At 35.3% G+C, this 19,017-nt stretch overlaps 1 protein-coding gene across 1 annotated transcript in view; it reads right to left on the reverse strand.

The window, feature by feature from the left end:
• The window catches only part of NET1 (neuroepithelial cell transforming 1), a 99,799-nt gene that overhangs the window by 41,270 nt on the left and 39,512 nt on the right, over positions 1-19,017 (reverse strand). Inside the window, exon 3 of the mRNA XM_027858960.1 lies at positions 13,700-13,759. Coding sequence (XP_027714761.1) covers positions 13,700-13,759 — 60 coding nt within the window. The remainder of the gene's footprint in view (positions 1-13,699; positions 13,760-19,017) is intronic.

Here is a 19,017-nt window from a genome sequence, read left to right on the forward strand (position 1 = left end):
GTAGATTTGTAGTTTAGTGTGCAATCATCTTTTTTGATTGTACTATGTCATGGAAGTACTTGTTTTATTCCATAAATTAAAAATAAAATTTAAAGAAAGTGGTAACACAAAACATTATCTTTTAACATTTGTTTCCTAAGTATTAAGAGCTTATTTTGTAAGAAATCCAGGTTTAAAAAAAAAAAAGAAATCGAGGTTAATAACTGACAATCAGGGTTGAAGAACTTCGGTCAAGAAACACCAGACTCAATATTTCTCAACATAGTATCATTTTACTTCCTGAAGGTAAACAGTTCCTTTTGTTAGATAACAATGGCAAGGGCTGCTAACAAGGACACACCTTAAGAAAGACAAACATTGCCTTCTTTTCAAAATGAATCATTTAAAACCTAATAAAATAGTACAGGTGGATTTACAACTGAGTATAATAAAACTTTAGCTAAGGAAAAAAAAAACCAAAAATGAAATGACACAGTTCAGTGATGATTTATAAGATAAAATAGCCACTTAGGAGGAATATTAAAATATAATAAAATAAAATGAATTTTTAATTTCTTGTTACAGGATTTCTAAATAATACATAATAATAAACAGGTCATGTTTCATTGTTTACTCAAAACAGTCAAGTATTTTTTACATGCTATTTCAATATAATACTTATTCAATATAGTATTTATGTTATTATTGTTAAAATTGAAAACTGGAAACTTTTCAACTTTGTGGCTTTTAAACAATTCTAGTAGCTAGGTGGTGCAGTGGATAGAGTGCCTGGACTGGAGTCAGCAAGACCAAGTTAAAATCCAGCCTCAGACACTTAACAGCTGGGCAAGTCACTTAACCTTACTGGCTTTTAGTTTCATCTGTAAAATGAACTGGAGAAGGAAATGGCAAATCACTCCAGTACCTTTGCCAAGAAAATCCCAAATGGAGTCACAAAAGAGTTGGACGCAACTGAAAAAAGTATTTTTCTTCCATCACTGAAGGGGCCCTTCCCTGTTTTGCCTCTCTTCTTCATCTTTTAGAGAGACGGAGGAAGAACCCATCCAGGATAGCTAGGGCCTTTCCACGTGACCTGGAGCTGAATTATTTATTATGATGTTGAGTTATTTCATTTGTGTGTGACTCTTCATGACCCAACTTGGGATTTTCTTGGCAGAGATACTGGAGTGGTTTGCCATTTCCTTTTCCAGCTCATTTTACAGATGAGGAAACTGAGGCAAACAGGGTTAAGTGACTTGGTCAGGGACACAGAGCTAGTAAGTGCCTGAGGCCAGATTTGAAGTTAGGAAGGTGAATCTTCTGGGCTCCAGGCCAGGCACTCCATCCCACCTAGATGCTATTCATATTTCTATTTCTATCCTCAGCTTTTAATTCCCTCCCTCCCTTCCTTTCCTTTTTTCCAGAGGACAGAGTGCTGAGTTTACAGTTAGGAATATCTTGTCCCTGGGTACAGGGACTTAACTGTTCTGTACTTCAGTTTCCTAATCTGTAAAATGGTATGGACTAGACTCCATGGCCTCTAAGGTCCCTTCCAGTTCTAAAACTATGACCTTACAAGTAGGAAATCCCACAGAAAGAGTTCCTCATGCAAACAAAATCACAGAGACTTCACTTACTCTCATATTTTTTCTTTGCTGATACCAACAGATATTTTCTACTACGATTTGACCTAGTATGTTAAAATTGTATCTTGTTCTGGGCCCCCTGACCACTGTTCCCTTCCCTCCCTCCTCAGTACAATAAGTAAGTTTATAAGTAACTTCTATAAAATAACAATAGCAGGAAGTGAATAGGGTAGCCTACAAGTCACACACAGACTGTGCAAATTATGAAATTTGCAAACTATTAAAAATTAACCAAAACTCACATGCTGGTATTATGTGCTAAATTGGGGAAATTGGGACAGGCTTCACTGTCAGGGCCTTTTCGTCTTATGGTATGTAAATCTCAGATAAGTTCCATACAACTTGCAATAAGATCAGCATGCTACTGATAATTTTGGGATGATGTAAATATGTTAATGGAATAACACCAAGGTGGCACAAATGAGTTTGTGTCCCCCTCCCCCAAAAGAAAAACCTATAAAAACAAGAACTCGAACTCCGCCCTCTCTCTCCCAGCCCTCTTCCATCTCCATCTCAGTCCATGATGCTGAATGCTCCTAACTCTAATATATTGTTATGTGAGTTATTCTTTGTGCCTTTCCTCCCCTCTTCCCTAGGCTTTCTGTCTTCCTCCACCACCCCTTCCCAGCCTCCATGTGGTCTACCTCTGAAACCCTTTCACTGCCTGTCTCTGTACCTTCTGTGCCGTTTGCCCCTGTAGCCGATGGGTCTTATTTAAGTGTGATTAAAGCCTTAATTCCCACGGCCATCGTGGTCTTCCCAGTGAGTACTCAAAGAACCAGCATTCATATTTTACTACCATCAAACCTGCTTGCTTCCTTTCAGTCATTACCACTCCATGTTTGCAAAGAATAAGTACTTTTAAATTGATTTTTTGTTCAGGCATTAATAAAGCTTATCTCAATATCCCTTCCTTTCCAACCCTCCTAGACTCATCCCATATAACAGATAGTTTTTAAAGAAAAAGAGGAAGAGAAAAAAGAAAAAAAATCTACAAAACTAATGAATATACCACAAAAGTCTGAAAATAAATACAGTGTTCCACACTCATTGAATTCCCACCTTTGCAAAGGAGTAGGATGAAGGATGTCTTATTACACCTCTTCTTTGGGGCCATGTTTGTTTCTTGTAATTTTGCAACATTCACTTTTGATTGTTTTATGATTGTTGTTCTTTCTATTTACCTATATATTGTTTTCTTGGTTCTACCTACTTCACTCTGCATCAGTTAATGCATGTCTCAAAATGTCCAATAAGTCCAAACTTATCATCCCCCAACCCTCCCTCCTTCCAAAGCTCCCTAATACTGTTGAGGACACCACCATACTCCCCAATCTCCCAGGTTCCTCACTTAGGCATCATCCTCCACTCCTTACTCTTTCTCACCTCCACCTCCCACCCTCTAACCCCCACCCTCATTCAATCTTTTGCCAAGGTCTGTCAATTTCACCGTGGTAACATCTCTTAAGCAGGCAGCTAGGTAGTGTAATGACTAGAGTGCCTGGAGGTCAGGAAGGCTTGTCATCCAGAGTTGAACTCTGGCCTCAGACACTTATTAGCTTTGTGACCCTAGGCAAATCACTTAATCCTGTTTGCCTCAGTTTCCTCATCTGTAAAATGAGCTGGAGAAGGAAACGACAAACCACTTCAATAGCTCTGTCAAGAAAACCCCAAATAGGGTCTCAAGGAGTCAGACACGACTGAAAATGACAGAACAACAAACATCTCTTAAAATATACCTTCTCCTCTCCTTTGATATTGCCTCAGGCTACCCTCATCACCTCATATCTAGACTATTGCAATAGCTTCCTGGTAGCTCTATCTGATTGCTACAAATCTCTCCTCACTCCAGTCCACCTTTCACTCTGATGCCAAAGTGATTTTTCTCAAGTGCAGGTCTAACTATGGCTCTATCTATTACCAACAAGATCAAATATAAAATCTTATTTGTCTTTTAAAGAGCTTTGCAACTTGGCCCCTTCATACTTTTCCTCATTTCCCAACTTTGTGCCTTTTCACTTGCTACCCTCTATAACGGAGATGAACTCCCTCTTCATTTCTGTCTCCTGTCTTCCTTCAAGACTCAGATCAAATTCTACCTTTTGCAAGAAGACTCCCATCCCCACCCCTAATTCCAACTGCTTGTGCCTCTCCTCTGAGATTACTTCCAAGTAATCCTCTAAACATTTTATATTACATAGTTGTTTGCATGGTATCTTCCCTATTAGAGCAGAAGCTCCTTTGCGGTAGGGGATCATGTTTTAGGTTTTGTTTGTATCTCTAAAACAGGGCCTGGAACACAGCAAGAACTTAATAAACATTTGTTGGCTTGCCCTAACTAGCCTAATTAAATTATAAGAGGCTCATCATAAGGTTGGTTACAGATAGATGAATTTTTGATCATAACAACTATCTAAGACCATTCACTAAATCATATAGATATGGGAATCTAATCTTTGCACATGGACTCACATCAATGAAATCACAGATCCATGAAGCAGTAAAGGAATAATAGTTTACATTTATACAAGTGTTTTGCACTTCACAAAATACACAACTATCTGAGTATGGACTCTGCGTGACACAAAGCCTGAATTTCACATGTGGATATGTTTAGGAATTGTCTCTTCTTAGCATGTAGCTACTGAGCTACGATGTGGTCTCTGGATACTTGATCTCCAGGTACTTACTGACTCAGATCTAGAGTATAAACTCTCAGCCACTTCCAACTTCAACTTTCCAGAGTAAGAACACAAGTACCCTTCATTCACTCTAGGAACCATCCAAAATGGACTACTAGCTGTTCCCCAAACCTGATACTTTATCTCATTTCTAAATGTATTTGTGTAAGCCACTTTCTATGCATCCCAGGATGCACACCCACTTTTAGCATTACCTCTTCTTAACCCAGTCCCTTGCTATTAGTACTCCACTTTAGTTTACCATGTATTACTTACAAACACAAACACACACACACACACACACACACACACACACACTGACTCTCTCTCTCCCTGCCTACTTTCTTCCTGTCCAGTTATCCTCATTTTACAAATGAGAAAACTGAGGTTCAATGTGGATGCTTTGCCTAAATCAGTGGTTAATACGCAACCATATGGTAATCCTTTCAAATATCTGAGAAGAGCTAACATGTCACTCATGAAATCTCTTCTTCAGGTTAAATATCCCTAGTTCTTTTAGCAAATAATCATATGTTATGAACTAAGTACATGTTAAAGGCACTTCATTAACCCAGATGCATTTCTCTAATGATCTCTAGCTCAACAATGACCCTTCAAAACTGTGATATCCAAAAGAGAATACAGTATTTCAGATGCAATCTGACCAGGGCAGAGTACACATTGCTTTCTAAATGTAGCCTAAGACTGAAATAGCCTTTCAGACCACCACATTACATTGCTGACTCACACTGAGCAAACTTTTTCAAGATGAACTACTGAGTGGCCCCACCCCATTTATCTTTTACTTGTGAAATTAATTTAAGAGTTATTATTAAGTTACATCTTACTTATCAGTCTAGTGATCTAGCTTGTCAAGGTCTTTTTCAATCCTGACTCTCTTCTCTAGTCTGTTGGCTATTCCTCCTATCTTTGTCTTATCTGCATACTGAAGATGTCATCTATGCATTTATGCATGTTATTAATAAAAACATTAAGCATAGATTCCTGGTGCCCTCTTAACTAGAGATCTCCTTCCAATTTGACACCAGACCATTAATAACTACTCTTTGGGTCTAGACATTAAATTCATTCCAAACCTAAAATTTTGTCAGGAATAAAAGTCAAACTTGCTTGCCTACTATTTACAGATCATAATGTCCTGATTTTTCAAAAAGGGAAGATAACATATGCTCTTCTATAGTATTCCTCCTGCTACACTTTTATTTGTCAGAGATCACTGACAGTGTGTCAGCAAAGATATCTAACTCCTCTTTCAATACTCTAAGATGTAACTAATCAAAGACTACTTTCTTATTATCTCTCTAGAATGGCACAGAGGATAGACTGCTAGACTTGGAGACAAGAAGATCTAGGTTCAAATATTATTTCTGATATCTATTAGCTCTGTGACCACTGGAAAGTCACCTTAATCTCTCAGAGCCTCAGTTTTCTCATCTATAAAATGGGGATAATACATGTGATATCTCAACAAGGTTGTCATGAGATTCAAATGAAACAATGTATTTAACATGCTTTGCAAACATTAAAGTGCTACATAAATGTCATTTATATACCACCTTTTCTAGTCCAAACATCATTCTTCCTAGCAGATAAATCAGAAGCAAAATAGGAGTTAAACAGCTATGCCTTTTTTCTACTGTCTGTTATATCATCCCTGATTAGTAGTCCTATCCTTATGAAAGCTTAAAGCTGAACTAAGACTTTTGGGATACACCATATAGCTAAAAAACACCCATTTTTCTATCATTAGTTTTCCCTGCCAGCCATAGCTTATTTCAAACTTTAGCAGTTCTGATGCTATTTTGCCAGACTCTGCCACCCTTTTGTATTCATCCTTGTTACCTTCCATCTTCTGCATGTGATGTAAAAAAAAAAAAAGTAAACTACTTGATGTGCTGTGTGCATATATATCATTACCCTTGGAAAATTCTCTCTTTTCTTCCTCACCTGAAGAATTTCTTTGTGTGTTCAGAATTTTTCCTTTATGTCTTCTAGATCTCCCATTTCTTTTCCCATTCTTTCTTCTACAGCTGAATAGGCAAGCCCTCGAGTGAGGCCCAAACCGGATTAAAATATAATTGTAAAATGTTTAACAAAATAAAAATATAATATAAGAAATATAATGTTAATTTGTGGATTTCTAAGTCTATATGCAGCAATAAGGATCCATTTCTATTTGAGTTTGGTGCTCACTTCTCTAAAGCTTTCATATTTAATTAATAACATTTTAAAAATTCTCACTTCAACTCTTGTAGAAATTCTAGTTGACCTTGAAATCAAGTTGTGTTTTTGTTTGAGACTTCCCTTATAGATGTTGTGGACTCATTCTCTTCATCTGGATTTGTACCTTAGGAATCCATGAATTTATAATTTATTTTTTAATTATCAGTATCTTATGTATTCCTTTTTACAGCCTTACTTCCTAAATTGGGACTATGTGACAGAGCCACAGGGAATGACAGAGACTTGAAGCAGGGAAACGAGTGAGGCAGGCTGTTGCAAAAATGTAAGCGAGAGGCGATGAGAGCTGGAACTAAGGCAGCAGTTGTACCAGTGGAGAAAAGTTATCAGATGTGAGAGATGTGAGGGTAGAAACAGTAAGATTTGGCAAGTGATTGGATGCCTGAGGTGAGGAAGAATGAAGAATCCAGAATATTGCCGAGATTATGAACCAGGGAGACTAGAAGGATGAGGGTGCCTTTGATAAAAAAAGGGAAGTTTGGAAGAGGGCAAGATTCAGGGAGAAAGATAATGAACTCAGTTTTAGACATGTTGAGATTTAAGATTTCTCCAGTTTGAAATACTGAATAAGAACTGATGATGTGAGACAGACTAGGGGCTGTATATATGGATCTGGAATTACTTGTATAGATTATAATTATAGACATATAATTAAACCCATGGAATTTAATGAGACTATTTTGTTTGTTCTTCCCTGTACACAACTATGCTTCTGTATGTGCTAGTACCTCTGTCTGAACTACCACATGTTCTTTGCTTTGCACTGTCAGTCTAGGTTACTTACTTTTAAATACCCAACTCAGAAACACCTCCCAGAAAAGTTTCCATGATTTGTCCCTTCTTTATAACTGTTTATTTTACTCTTAAACACTCTGTTGCACATTTATTAGTACTTATTTATATATTTTTTCTGTTAAATTGTTCTTCAGTTGTTGCCACTACAGTTGGTTTTTTTTTCTTTACAGTTGGCTTTTAAAGAATTGGGACAAAACCCTATTATACTGTCCTATATTGGCATTTACCTAAAGAAGTTCAATAAATATTGTTGACTGACAAAAATTTTGACCATTTTATTCTCCAAGACAAAAATTTTTTTCACCTGTCTATTAACACTTTAAATTCATATGCAAAATATGAGTAAGAAGCAAAGTGAACTAGAGATGCAAACACAAGGGGGCAAATTTGACCTCACAGATTTATCATTCTGATGTGATATGATATAACATGATTGGAATAAATGGTACTAGGAAGATATAATTTATTTGAAAGGCACAGGATAGAGTAAAGGTTGGAAAGTACTAATATTCTATATTAAGAAGATCTAGTCATATAAGAAAATTCATGAACCATATGGGAGCCAACAAGTTAGAGAACATTTGGATAAAGTATCATATATCAACATGTCAAGTCAAGAAGCGTTTCTTTAAGGGGCACCTAGGTGGCGCAGTGGATACAGCACTGGCCCTGAAGTCAGGGGGACCTGAGTTCAAATCCGGCCTCAGACCAAACACTTGATGTGTACTAGCTGTGTGACCTTGGGCAAATCACTTATCCCCGATTGCCTCACTTAAAAAAAAAAAAAAAGCGTTTCTTTAGTACTTACTATACTGTTATATACTATATAATATATGTTATATGCTATATCGTATATGTTATATGGTATATATGTTATATACTATACTTACTGTTATGTGTCAAGCACATAACAGGATGAATAGTAATAGAAATTAAATGCTACAAGTAGGGTAATAAATATAACCATATTTCTGTCAGATATAAACAGCATTTTTGAAGATATTCTTTTGTTTTTTATTAAAAAAAAGAAAAGAAAAGAAAAGAAAGAATTGCACTGTGATAGAACTAATATTTACCAGTGTTTCTCTGAATCATTTTCTTTTCCCCCACCTACAACATGGGGAGGCCCAGGTCCCTCTTTCTTCCCTAAACCTTACGGATTAGCTTTTCCTAAAAAGAGATGAAGCTGCCCCCAGGACCTAAGTAGCCCAGGCTTACCTAAAACACCCAGAGGCACAAAAAATCCCGGCCACAGACAGTCAGGGCACCTCAGACTCAGGGTGGATTTATGAATACCATTCTATTTACCACATCCTCCCTTGAGCACCAGGCAAGTTTCCATATGGAGATGAAAAGGACCACATCTAGAGAAGCTGAATGCCAATATATCCTTTTTGATCAGGGATCATTTATCAAATGAGATATTATCTGTAAAGTGCTTACTACAATGACTAGCACATAGTAGGCACTTAATAAATGTTTATTCTCCTGTTACATATTTTTTCTGTGTTAAATATACTTCTGTTAACTATTCAATGAACTGAAAATGTCTCATTCTGTCCTAACATCTAAGAGAATACTGGCATAAGAGTAACCTCTAACATGGATACCCAAATGTGAATTCGGTTGTTTTCTGTTCTGATTTCCAAATAAAATGAAACCATAACTCTGTATATGTAATTTTTAGTTCAATTATTATTGCCTTAGTTTAAGAAAGACAATCATTCCATTATATTAATTCAATAATTATATATTAGTTTCAGCTGAAAATTTGATGTCAAAATTTTAACTGATTAATGACCTGCAAAACCACAATAATATAAAATATGTCAAAGGACGAATCATCACTAGAAGAGGGAGGATACCAATTCTTCCAATTTAATAATACAAATATCGCAAACAAGTCCACAAATTAGTATGACCACTCATACTGAATAGAATTCATCACTGTACTCCGCCCCCTCAACAGATTAACAATTTTGAAGAAATTCTCAATTAGATTTAGGCAAATCTGAAAAGATTAGTTTTTACATGGGAGCCATTTTTGTAATGACATACTAATTCAGATCACTGTCTTCTCTGCAACTTACAGTCTGAGTTGATTAGGGCACTGAAAGTTTAAATGATTTGTCTAGGATCATAATGGTCAGCAGCGTCAGAGGCAAGTCTTTTATCCTAATTTTCTTGACTCTGAAGACTGACTCTTTCTACTATGGCAAGTTTATTCTTTTAACTAAAATAGTGCTGTAAAATTTCCAGATCATATGTCTAAAATGATATTATATACCTACAATAACAATGAAAAACAGATTTGATAGACTTATCCAAACCCAGAAAGGTATAAAAGCAAAATACTTTTAAAAAACAACTTAATATTTTATTTTTCCCCAGTTACATGTGAAAACAATTTTAAATACTTGTTTCTTAAAATTTTTGAGTTCCAAATTCTCATCCCCTCTCCCTGTCTCCCCAGCCACTCCCTCCCCCAATGAGAAGGAAGGCAATTTGATATAAGTTATACAGAAGCAGTCATGCAAAACATATTTCTATGTTAGTCATGTTGTGAAAGAAAACACACACACCACACAAGAAAAATAAAGAAAGTAAAGAAAAATTATGCTTTGATCTGCATTCAGAATCCATCTCTGAAGATGAATAGCATCATTCCTCATGAGTCCTTCAGAACTGTCTTGGATCATACTGCTGAGAATGACTAAGTCTTTCACAGTTGATCATCATGCAGTATTTCTGTTACTGTATACATACTGTTCTCTTGATTCTGCTCATTTCACTCTCATCAGTTCGTGTAAGTTTTTCCAGGTTTTTCTGAGAGAATCCTGCTTATTGTTTCTTATAGCACAACAGTATTCCATTACAATCTTATACAACAACTTGTTCAGCCATTTTCCAAATGATGGACATCCCCTCAACTTCAAATTCTTTGCTACCACTAAAAGAGCTGCCGTAAATATGTTTGTACATACAGACTCTTTACCTTTTTTTTTTTAATCTCTTTGGGATACAGACCTAGTACTGGTATTGCTTGGTCAAAGGATATGCATGGTTTTATAGCCCTTTGGGCATAGTTCCAAATTGCTCTACAGAATGGCTGAATACGACTTCAACCAACTGTATGCGTGTCTCTATTTTCCCACATTCCCTGCAACATTTGTCATTTTCCTTTTCTGTCACATTAGCCAATCTGATAGGTATGGGATGGTACTTCAGAGTTGTTTTAATTTGCATTTCTCTAATCAATAGTGATTTAGAACATTTTTTCATATTACTATTGAGAGCTATGATTAGTTGTTTGAAAACTGTTCACATCCTTTGACCATTTATCAATTAAAGAATGACTCATTTCTATAAATTTGGCTTCATTCTTTACATATTTGATATATGAGACCTTTATCAGAGAAATTTGCTATAAATTTTTTTTCACAGTTATGATTACTATGTATTTCCCTTCATTCTATTTCCCCTGTTTATCCTACTCTCTCCTTTCACCCTGTCCATTCTCAAAAATGTTTTACTTCTAACTTTTACCTCCCTCAATCTGCCCTCCCTTCTATCAGCAATCCCCTCCACCAGCCACTCCTCATTCCCTTCCCTACCTACTTTCATGTATGGTAAGATATACTTCTATGTGTGTGTTGTTCTCTCTGAGTCAATTCTTATGAGAGTAAGGTTCACATGCTCCCTGTTCCCAATCTCCCCCATCTTCCTCTTGGGTCTCTTTTATGTAAGATAATTTACCCCATTCTACCTCTCTCTTTCCCCTTCTCCCAGTATATTTCCCTTTCTCACCACTTAATTTTATTTTTTTAGATAATCATTTCATCATATTCAACTCACACCTGTGCCCTCTGTCTATGTTTATTCTAACTGCTCTAATAATAACAAAGTTCTTAGGAGTTACAAGTGTCATTTTCCCATGTAGGAATGTAAACTTTATTGAATCCCTATGATTTCTCTTTCCTGTTTACCTTTTTATGCTGCTCTTGAGCCTTGTATCTGAAAGTCCTCTATTTCACTGAATGTCCATTTTTTTCCCCTGAAGAATTATACTTAGTTTTGCAGAGTAGGTGATTCTTGGTTGTGATCATAGCTCTTCTGCCCTCTGGAATACCATATTCCAAAGCCCCCTGATCCTTTAACGTAGAAACTGCTAACTTGTGTGATACTGACTATGGCTCCACAATATTTGAATTATTTCTTTATGGCTGCTTGAGGTATTTTCTCATTGCCCTGTGAGCTCTGGAATCTGGCTATAATATTCCTGGGAATTTTCATTTTGGGATCTTTTTCAGGAGGTGATTAGTAGATTTTTTTCAATTTCTGTTTTACCCTCTGGTTCTAGAATATCAGGACAATTTTCCTTGATAATTTCTTGAAAGATGATGTCTAGGCTCTCTTTTTGATTGTGGCTTTCAGGCAGTCCAATAATTTTTAAATTATCTCTCCTGGATCTATTTTCCAGATCAAATGTTTTTCCAATGAGATATTTCACATTGTCTTCTATTTTTTCATTCTTTTGATTTTGTTTTAGTGTTTCCTGCTGTCTCATGTAATCATTAGCTTTCACTTGCCCAATTCTAATTTTTAAGGAATAATTTTCTTCAGTGAGCTTTTGTACCTCCTTTTCCAACTGGCCAGTTCTACTTTTTAAGTAGTTCTTTTCTTCAGTGAATTTTTTTCTTTTCCTATCTGGCCAGTTCTGCTTTTCAAGGCATTCTTTTTCTCATTGGATTTTACCATTTGGCCTATTCTGTTTCTTAAGATGTTATTTTCTTCAATTTACCAAGTTGTTGACTCTTTTTTCAAGATTTTCTTCCCTCATTCTCATTTGTCCTCTATCTCACTTATTGACTTTTAAAATTCTTTTTGAGCTCTTCCATGGCCTGGGACCAATTCATATTTTTCCTTGAGGCTTTAGATGGCAGATGAGGCTTTAGATTTTACTCCGTTGTCTTCTTCTGAGTTTGGCTTCTGATCTTCCCTATGGCCATAGTAACCTTCTATAGTCAGGATCTTTTTCTGCTGTTTGCTCATTTTTCCAGTCTATTTCTTGACTTTTTACTCTATGCTAAAGTAGCGCTCTACTTCTGGAGTGGAAGGGTCACTGTCCCAAGCTTCAGATTTTTTTGTGCAGCTGTTTTCAGAGATAATTCTGGGGACCTGTAAGTTTTTGCTTCTTCCAAGGTGGTATGATCTAGGAAGACGTGTATTTACTACTCTCTTGGCCTGTGCTCTAGTCTGTGAGCAACCATAAGCATTCTTTCCACACTGGAACTGCAATCAGGGTCCCAGCTCCCCTGCAGCCCCAAGCTCTGGTGTTTTTGTCCTTCTCCTCGCCCTGGGACTGCCACTTAGGCCTGTGACCAGGGTCCAAGTATAGGTAATGCAAAAGAGTCCTACCCCTGGTGCCACTAAAGGGACCTCTGTAATCTCCTTCTGACCAGCTTACTAACCTGAGTGGTTCAGAAACCACCACTGCTGCCACCGATTGCTGCCCCCAAATTCTACTGCTGTTTTGTGGGGGCAGCCTTCACTCCACTCTCAACCCAGTGCAACAGACCTTTCCTGTTGCCTTTCTAAGTTGTCTTGGGCTGGAAAATTGTTCCAACCCATCCTTTTGTGAATTCTGCTGCTCCAGAATCTGTTTTGAGGTATTATTTAAAGTTGTTTGGAGGCATTTAGGGGAGAGCTCAGGTGAGTCCCTGCCTTTTCTCGAATCTTGGCTCAACCTCCTCACAAAATAATATTTCTAAAAATATTTAATTCCTAATCAATATGTCTTAACAAGTTCTATAAAAGTTTTTGATTTCTAAAATGCACAAATTTTGGAGAATATATTTAAAAAACTGCAATCAAACATGTTCTCCATCATTAGGTATTGGGTTTTTGGATTTGCTTTCAATAAATATTATATGTATACAAATGTCACTTTATCATTTAAACCTCAATATTCCTTTGCTATCTTTCATTTTTGTTTTAGATAGTGATATTCAAAAAGGATGCTACTAATTATAAAATAAGACATAGAAGGAACCTATATTACTCAGGAGGAGTCTTAGATACCATTCTTACATTCTAATGTAATATGACAATTACTACAAGTTAGTGTCTTAAAACATGTTAATAAAATGTTATTTGAACATGTTCAAATATTCAGACAATTATCTAAGACCATAAATTATAGAACAATTGCTAACCTGTCTTGGTTAAGGAGTTTCTTCACTGAGAATTCCTGATAACACTGAAGTCACAGGTCTGGACAGGATTTGTATATATATAGTGCTTTGTTTTAGCAGAGACAACCAAAAAATCAATTACCTTAAGGTCCAGGCTGCTAAGACTTACAACATCATCTTCTTTTTCTCTTCGTTTTCTTTTCTATAAAAAAGAGAAAAACTCATTTAAATTCTCAAATTCAATATGAAGATTTAACACTTAAAAAATAAGGAACTCCACATAACCTGAAAAGTCATATGAAAAAGAGTTAAGTTGCACAATTATAAATATTCTCTTACATATGAAAATTCAGGAGGCAAGTCACGAGAAAATACAGTTTTATAAAATAACAGCCTAAATGGCAGGATGGTGTAATGAATAGAGACCTGGCCTCAGAATCAGGAAGACCTTGGTTCCAGTTCTTTGTTCCTATTGACTATGTGACTGTGGGCCAAGTCCCTTAACTTCTCAATCCTCTAGGACTATGCAACTCTTTGTAACTATAGCTTGCAGGAGAGCCTAAGCCAGAGGTTTAGTGTCTGTCTCTTAACAGCAAAAAGTAGGAAGGAGGAAAAAAGGAATGTTAGGTTTAATTTATTTGCCTGGATAAATGTTACCTTTAACACAGTCTTTTGTTACCACCACCCTATATAAGCTGCATATACACAGTTTTTTGGTCTACAATTTAAAAGTACATTTTGTTTACAGAGTTATACAATGTTAGGGCTAGGAATAACCTTAAGAGATCATCTAATCAAAATACATTTTAAAATGAAAAAATAAAAAGTTAATGTCCCAAATACATCTCTATTTTTGGTTACGTGAAAAATGATCATTTTCTAAAGGGAAGAAAGCAAATGCCCCTACTCTTAACCACCTTCGCCCTTTGAGGACGTTACTTCATTTATCCCTAATTTTAATCAAATGGTTTCTTCTCAAGCATGGTAAACAGGATGACAGATAAACTGATTTGCTAAAAGAGAAGGGAGGGGGCATCTCTTCATGAAGCTGATTAAAATAGATTATTTAGACAGAATATAAGATTCTTTAACAGGAGAAGGGTTGGTAAAATTGTTTTGGAGATTACTTTAAAATTCTGGTTGAGTTCAACCAATTTGCAAAGCTTTTCTACTGAATATTCTCCCTCTTCTTGGTGAAAAAAACTAAATACACTCACACATTTGCCAAGGACCAAGAACTACTTTCTTTAATAGTAGATAAATGTACCTGTGAGCCAATTAACTTGGTAATACATGTAATTATTCATTTATTAAATCAGTGAGGAAATCATCAATCCTCAAATTAAAAAATTTAAAATGAAAGCTCTCTCAAATGACCATTTATATGTATATATGTATGTATGTATGTATGCAAATATGAGTACATGGCCCTCTCCTCTTGTCTCTATACAACTTAATGATCTCATCAGCTTCCATGGATTAAATTACTGTCTCCATGCTGATGATTCTCAAATTTACCTATTCTGCCCCAACCTCTCTGCTGACCTCCAACCTTTAATCTCCAACTACCTTTCAGACATCTCAAATTATCATCTTTTCCCCTAAACTCCTTCTTGTTACTGTAAAGAGCAACACTATCCTCCCAGGCACTCAGGCTTGCAATCCTGGAGTTATCCTCAATTCCTCACTATCTTTCACCTCCCAAATCTAGTCAGCTGCAAAGGCCTGTTGATTTTACCCTTGGAATATCTTTTGAATATGCTCACTTCTCTCCTATGAAACCAGATTATTACTCTAGGGCAGGCCTCATTACCTCATGCCTGAACTACTGAAATAACCTGTAGGTGGGTCTACCTGCCTCAAGTCTCTCCTCACTCCAATCCATCTTCTATTCAGCCACCAAAGTGATTTTCCTAAAGTGCAGGTGAGACCATGTCAAAACCTACCCCACTCTCACTCAATAAACTCCAGTGGTTTCCATCCTCTCAACTCAAGGATCAAATACAAAATGCTCTGTGTTTGTTATTCAAAGCCCTTCAAAACCTAGGCCCCTCCTACCTATCTAATCTTCTTATACCTTACCCTCCAACATGTATTCTTTGATCCTGCAACACTGATCTGCTGACTATTCTAAGAATATGACAACCCACCTCTTGGCTATAGGCATTTTCTCTGGCTGTCTCCCAAGCCTGGAATTCTTTCTCTCTTCAACTCCGCCTACTGACTTCCCTGGCTGCCTTTAAGTTCCAACTAAAATCCCAACCCCTTTTAATTCCAGTGCTTTCCTTCTGTTAATTATTTCCTATTTATTCTGTATATAGCTTGCTTTGTATGATGTTTACATGTTGTCCCGCCTTGTGAGCAGAGACTATCTTTTGCCTCTTTTTGTATCCTCAGCTCTTAGCACAGTGCCTGGACAAAGCAGGCACTTAATAAATGTTTAATAACTGATTGACATGTATAGGATATATAAACAGAAAAATCTTGAGCATATGGTAATGGGACCAGGCCTGGTCTGAAGAAATCAAATGTATTTTAAAACTGGATAGATTTGGTCTAAAAGTATGTTTCTAAATAGATTAATCTACAGTACTAATCACAATTTTTAATATAGTCTCACAAAATTTAGATTTTAGGCAAAAGGATTACATGCATTAATGTAAACAAGAAAACCATACCATAGAAATTTGGTGATCTTTAAGAGATTCCTTAATATTAGAGGAAACAACTCTACAGATAAATTTCATATGAAACAACATCATTTACCTATATTTTTTGGCAAGCACAATTTGTCTATCAAAACTGAAGCAGTATTTTATGTTAAATCCTTAAGGGTAAAAATCAAGCAAAAAAAAGTACATAACATAAAATTAACATGTATGAAACATGAGGCTTAGCATGTTAAGATAATTTAGGATTTGATGCAACAATATAGAACTACAAAGAATCAATGAATTTTTTTTAAAATTCCCCCATTTTCTCTTTACTTCTCATTTCATTGCTTTTTTTCACCTCTTGCATTTTTTATCTTGTATGATAAGATAGCAAAGTAGATGTAGAAATAGCATTTAAATATGAAGGAAGAAAACTATAAGAAAACAGTGTTATGAACACCCAGAGGAAAAAAAATATCCAAGAGTAGTTAACAGGGCCAAATGGAGCAGACAGATCAAAAAGAATGAGTACTGAGAAAATAATGTTAGATAAAAGAACAGAACAATATCTAGAAATGATTAAAAAGTTTTAATTCAAAGGATGTTACAAAGGCAATTATAATGGTCTTAAGTTAGTTTAGGTGAGCTTTATCCATATTTTTAATGGTCAATATTAACAAATTATTCCATCCCCCCATTACTATGTATTGCTTATCAAAATAATGTTACTGCTGATGTCAAGAATTATAGGGCTCATTTAGGCTTTGACTAGGAGAAGTCAGTAATCATGTTATCTAATAGCTAAAAAGAAAGTTATACTTCTATGGGAAGCAGTATGAACAAACACTGGTGCTGGAGTCAGAGGACCTGGATACTTATGCTTAATTCTGATGCCTACTTTCTATGTGACCTTTGGCAAGCGCTCCTCGGAACTCAAGTTTCCTCATCTATAAAATAAGAGGGTTGGACTAATGGCTTCTGAGATCCCTTCGAGCTCTAAATCTATGTTTCTTTGGAAAATCACGATCAAATCATTTGTGCTATCTACCTCCAGAACTATATAAAAGATATAAAGATATATAAATATATACATGTGGAAAAACCGTGGAAAGTAAAACATGTTATACAAATTATGATAATATTGCTGTCAATGATGATAATTTTGGTTAGTCAGCACCATGAGGACTGAAAGGGCATTGAAAGACTACTTACTGCGAAGAAGTTCATGATTAAATATTTTACAGTTTTACAGGATAAGACAAGAATACAGAATTAAATTTTAAAAATAATAATTGACCAGTTAGATATAAACAAATGCATAAGGTGTACTTAATGTAAAATGGAGGCATTTAAATTTTGAATGAAGGAAAAGGTTGGTAATATTAACCACTGGAAAGGGAAGCAAACTATATTCAGAACAGCTTTAGAAATAAAGGCATAAAAAAAAAAAAGAAATAAAGGCATATATTAATCACCAGCAAAGAAATGTTATTATTGAAACAGAACATTTAGACAACCTAAAGAATAACATTAACACTCACTCTAAGGCATGACAAAGAGAATGAGTGCTCTTTTTCATTATTAAAGGATACAAAAGTGGAGGAGCATAAATCTTTAGCAGCTTATTGTGAAATGATGGTAATTATGGATCAGAATTACCTTCCTTCAAAATAAGAAAGTCTATGTTTCAGGCCCAGTTGTGTGGTAGTGAAGCTTTTGTAAATGATGTAATTTGAATTGTAAAATGAAATTCTTTATTGATATTGCATTATTCAAGTAAGCTATTTAATGTCTGTTAACTTGAGTATCTTATATTTTTGTAAGTATTTATTCACTTCCTTTAAATTATCATTTTTTGGCATGACATTAGACAAAGTAGTTTCTGATTATTTCCTTTTATTTTCTCTTCAATTGTGAATTCTTTTTAATCTTTTAATCTTTTTAATCTTTGTTAAGAACAATTTTATTTTTTTCTCTTAAAAATCAGATTAGTTTATATATCTAAACCTAGTTTATTTAGCAATACAAATTCTGTTGTTGTTGTTTAGTTGGAAAGGGTGATTTGTTTTTCTAGGTTTTTTTTAGTTGCATATTTGATTCATTGATTTCCCCCCCTCTTTTGTTGATGAAAGCATTTAAAGATAAACATTTTCCCCTAAGGACTGCTTTAGCTATATCTAGTCTATTGATTCATTATTGTCATTTTCTTTAATGAAATGTTTTATTTTTTCTATAATTTGTACTGGCCCACCAATTCTTTAGTAATAAGTTATTTAATCTTAATATGGAAATATATTTTACATGATTGCATATGTATAATCTATATCAAATTGCTTGCCGTATAAAGACGGGGAGAAGGAAAGGAAGAAAGGAGAGAAGTTGGAACTCAAAATTTTAAACAATTGTTAAAAATAGCATTTACTTGCAATTGGAAAAAAAATTCTGAAAAAATTTATTTAGTCTCCAATTAATTTAAATTGTCTTCAAAGGTTCTTTATCGAATACAATTTTGTTGCATCATGGTAAATTATGTGTTTCATATTTCTGCTTTGGTGAGGGTTTTATGCATCAATAATATAGTAAATTTTTGTAAAAGTCTCAAACACAGCTAAGAGGTATTTAAATTCCTTTCTGTTTCCATTCAGAAGATTAGAGATCAATCACCTATAATTTTTTAAAAGTTCTTTTCAAGTTCTGAACTTTTTTCGTTTATCTTCTGTTAGACTTATTTTTGGCTTGAGGAGCATACATTGAACTAGAAGCCACACCAATAAGTAATTATATTGATTCACTGTTTATGGTGACT

The sequence above is a fragment of the Vombatus ursinus genome, unplaced genomic scaffold, assembly GCF_900497805.2.
Source record: "Vombatus ursinus unplaced genomic scaffold, bare-nosed wombat genome assembly UNPS02013950.1, whole genome shotgun sequence".
Taxonomy (NCBI): Eukaryota; Metazoa; Chordata; class Mammalia; order Diprotodontia; family Vombatidae; genus Vombatus; species Vombatus ursinus.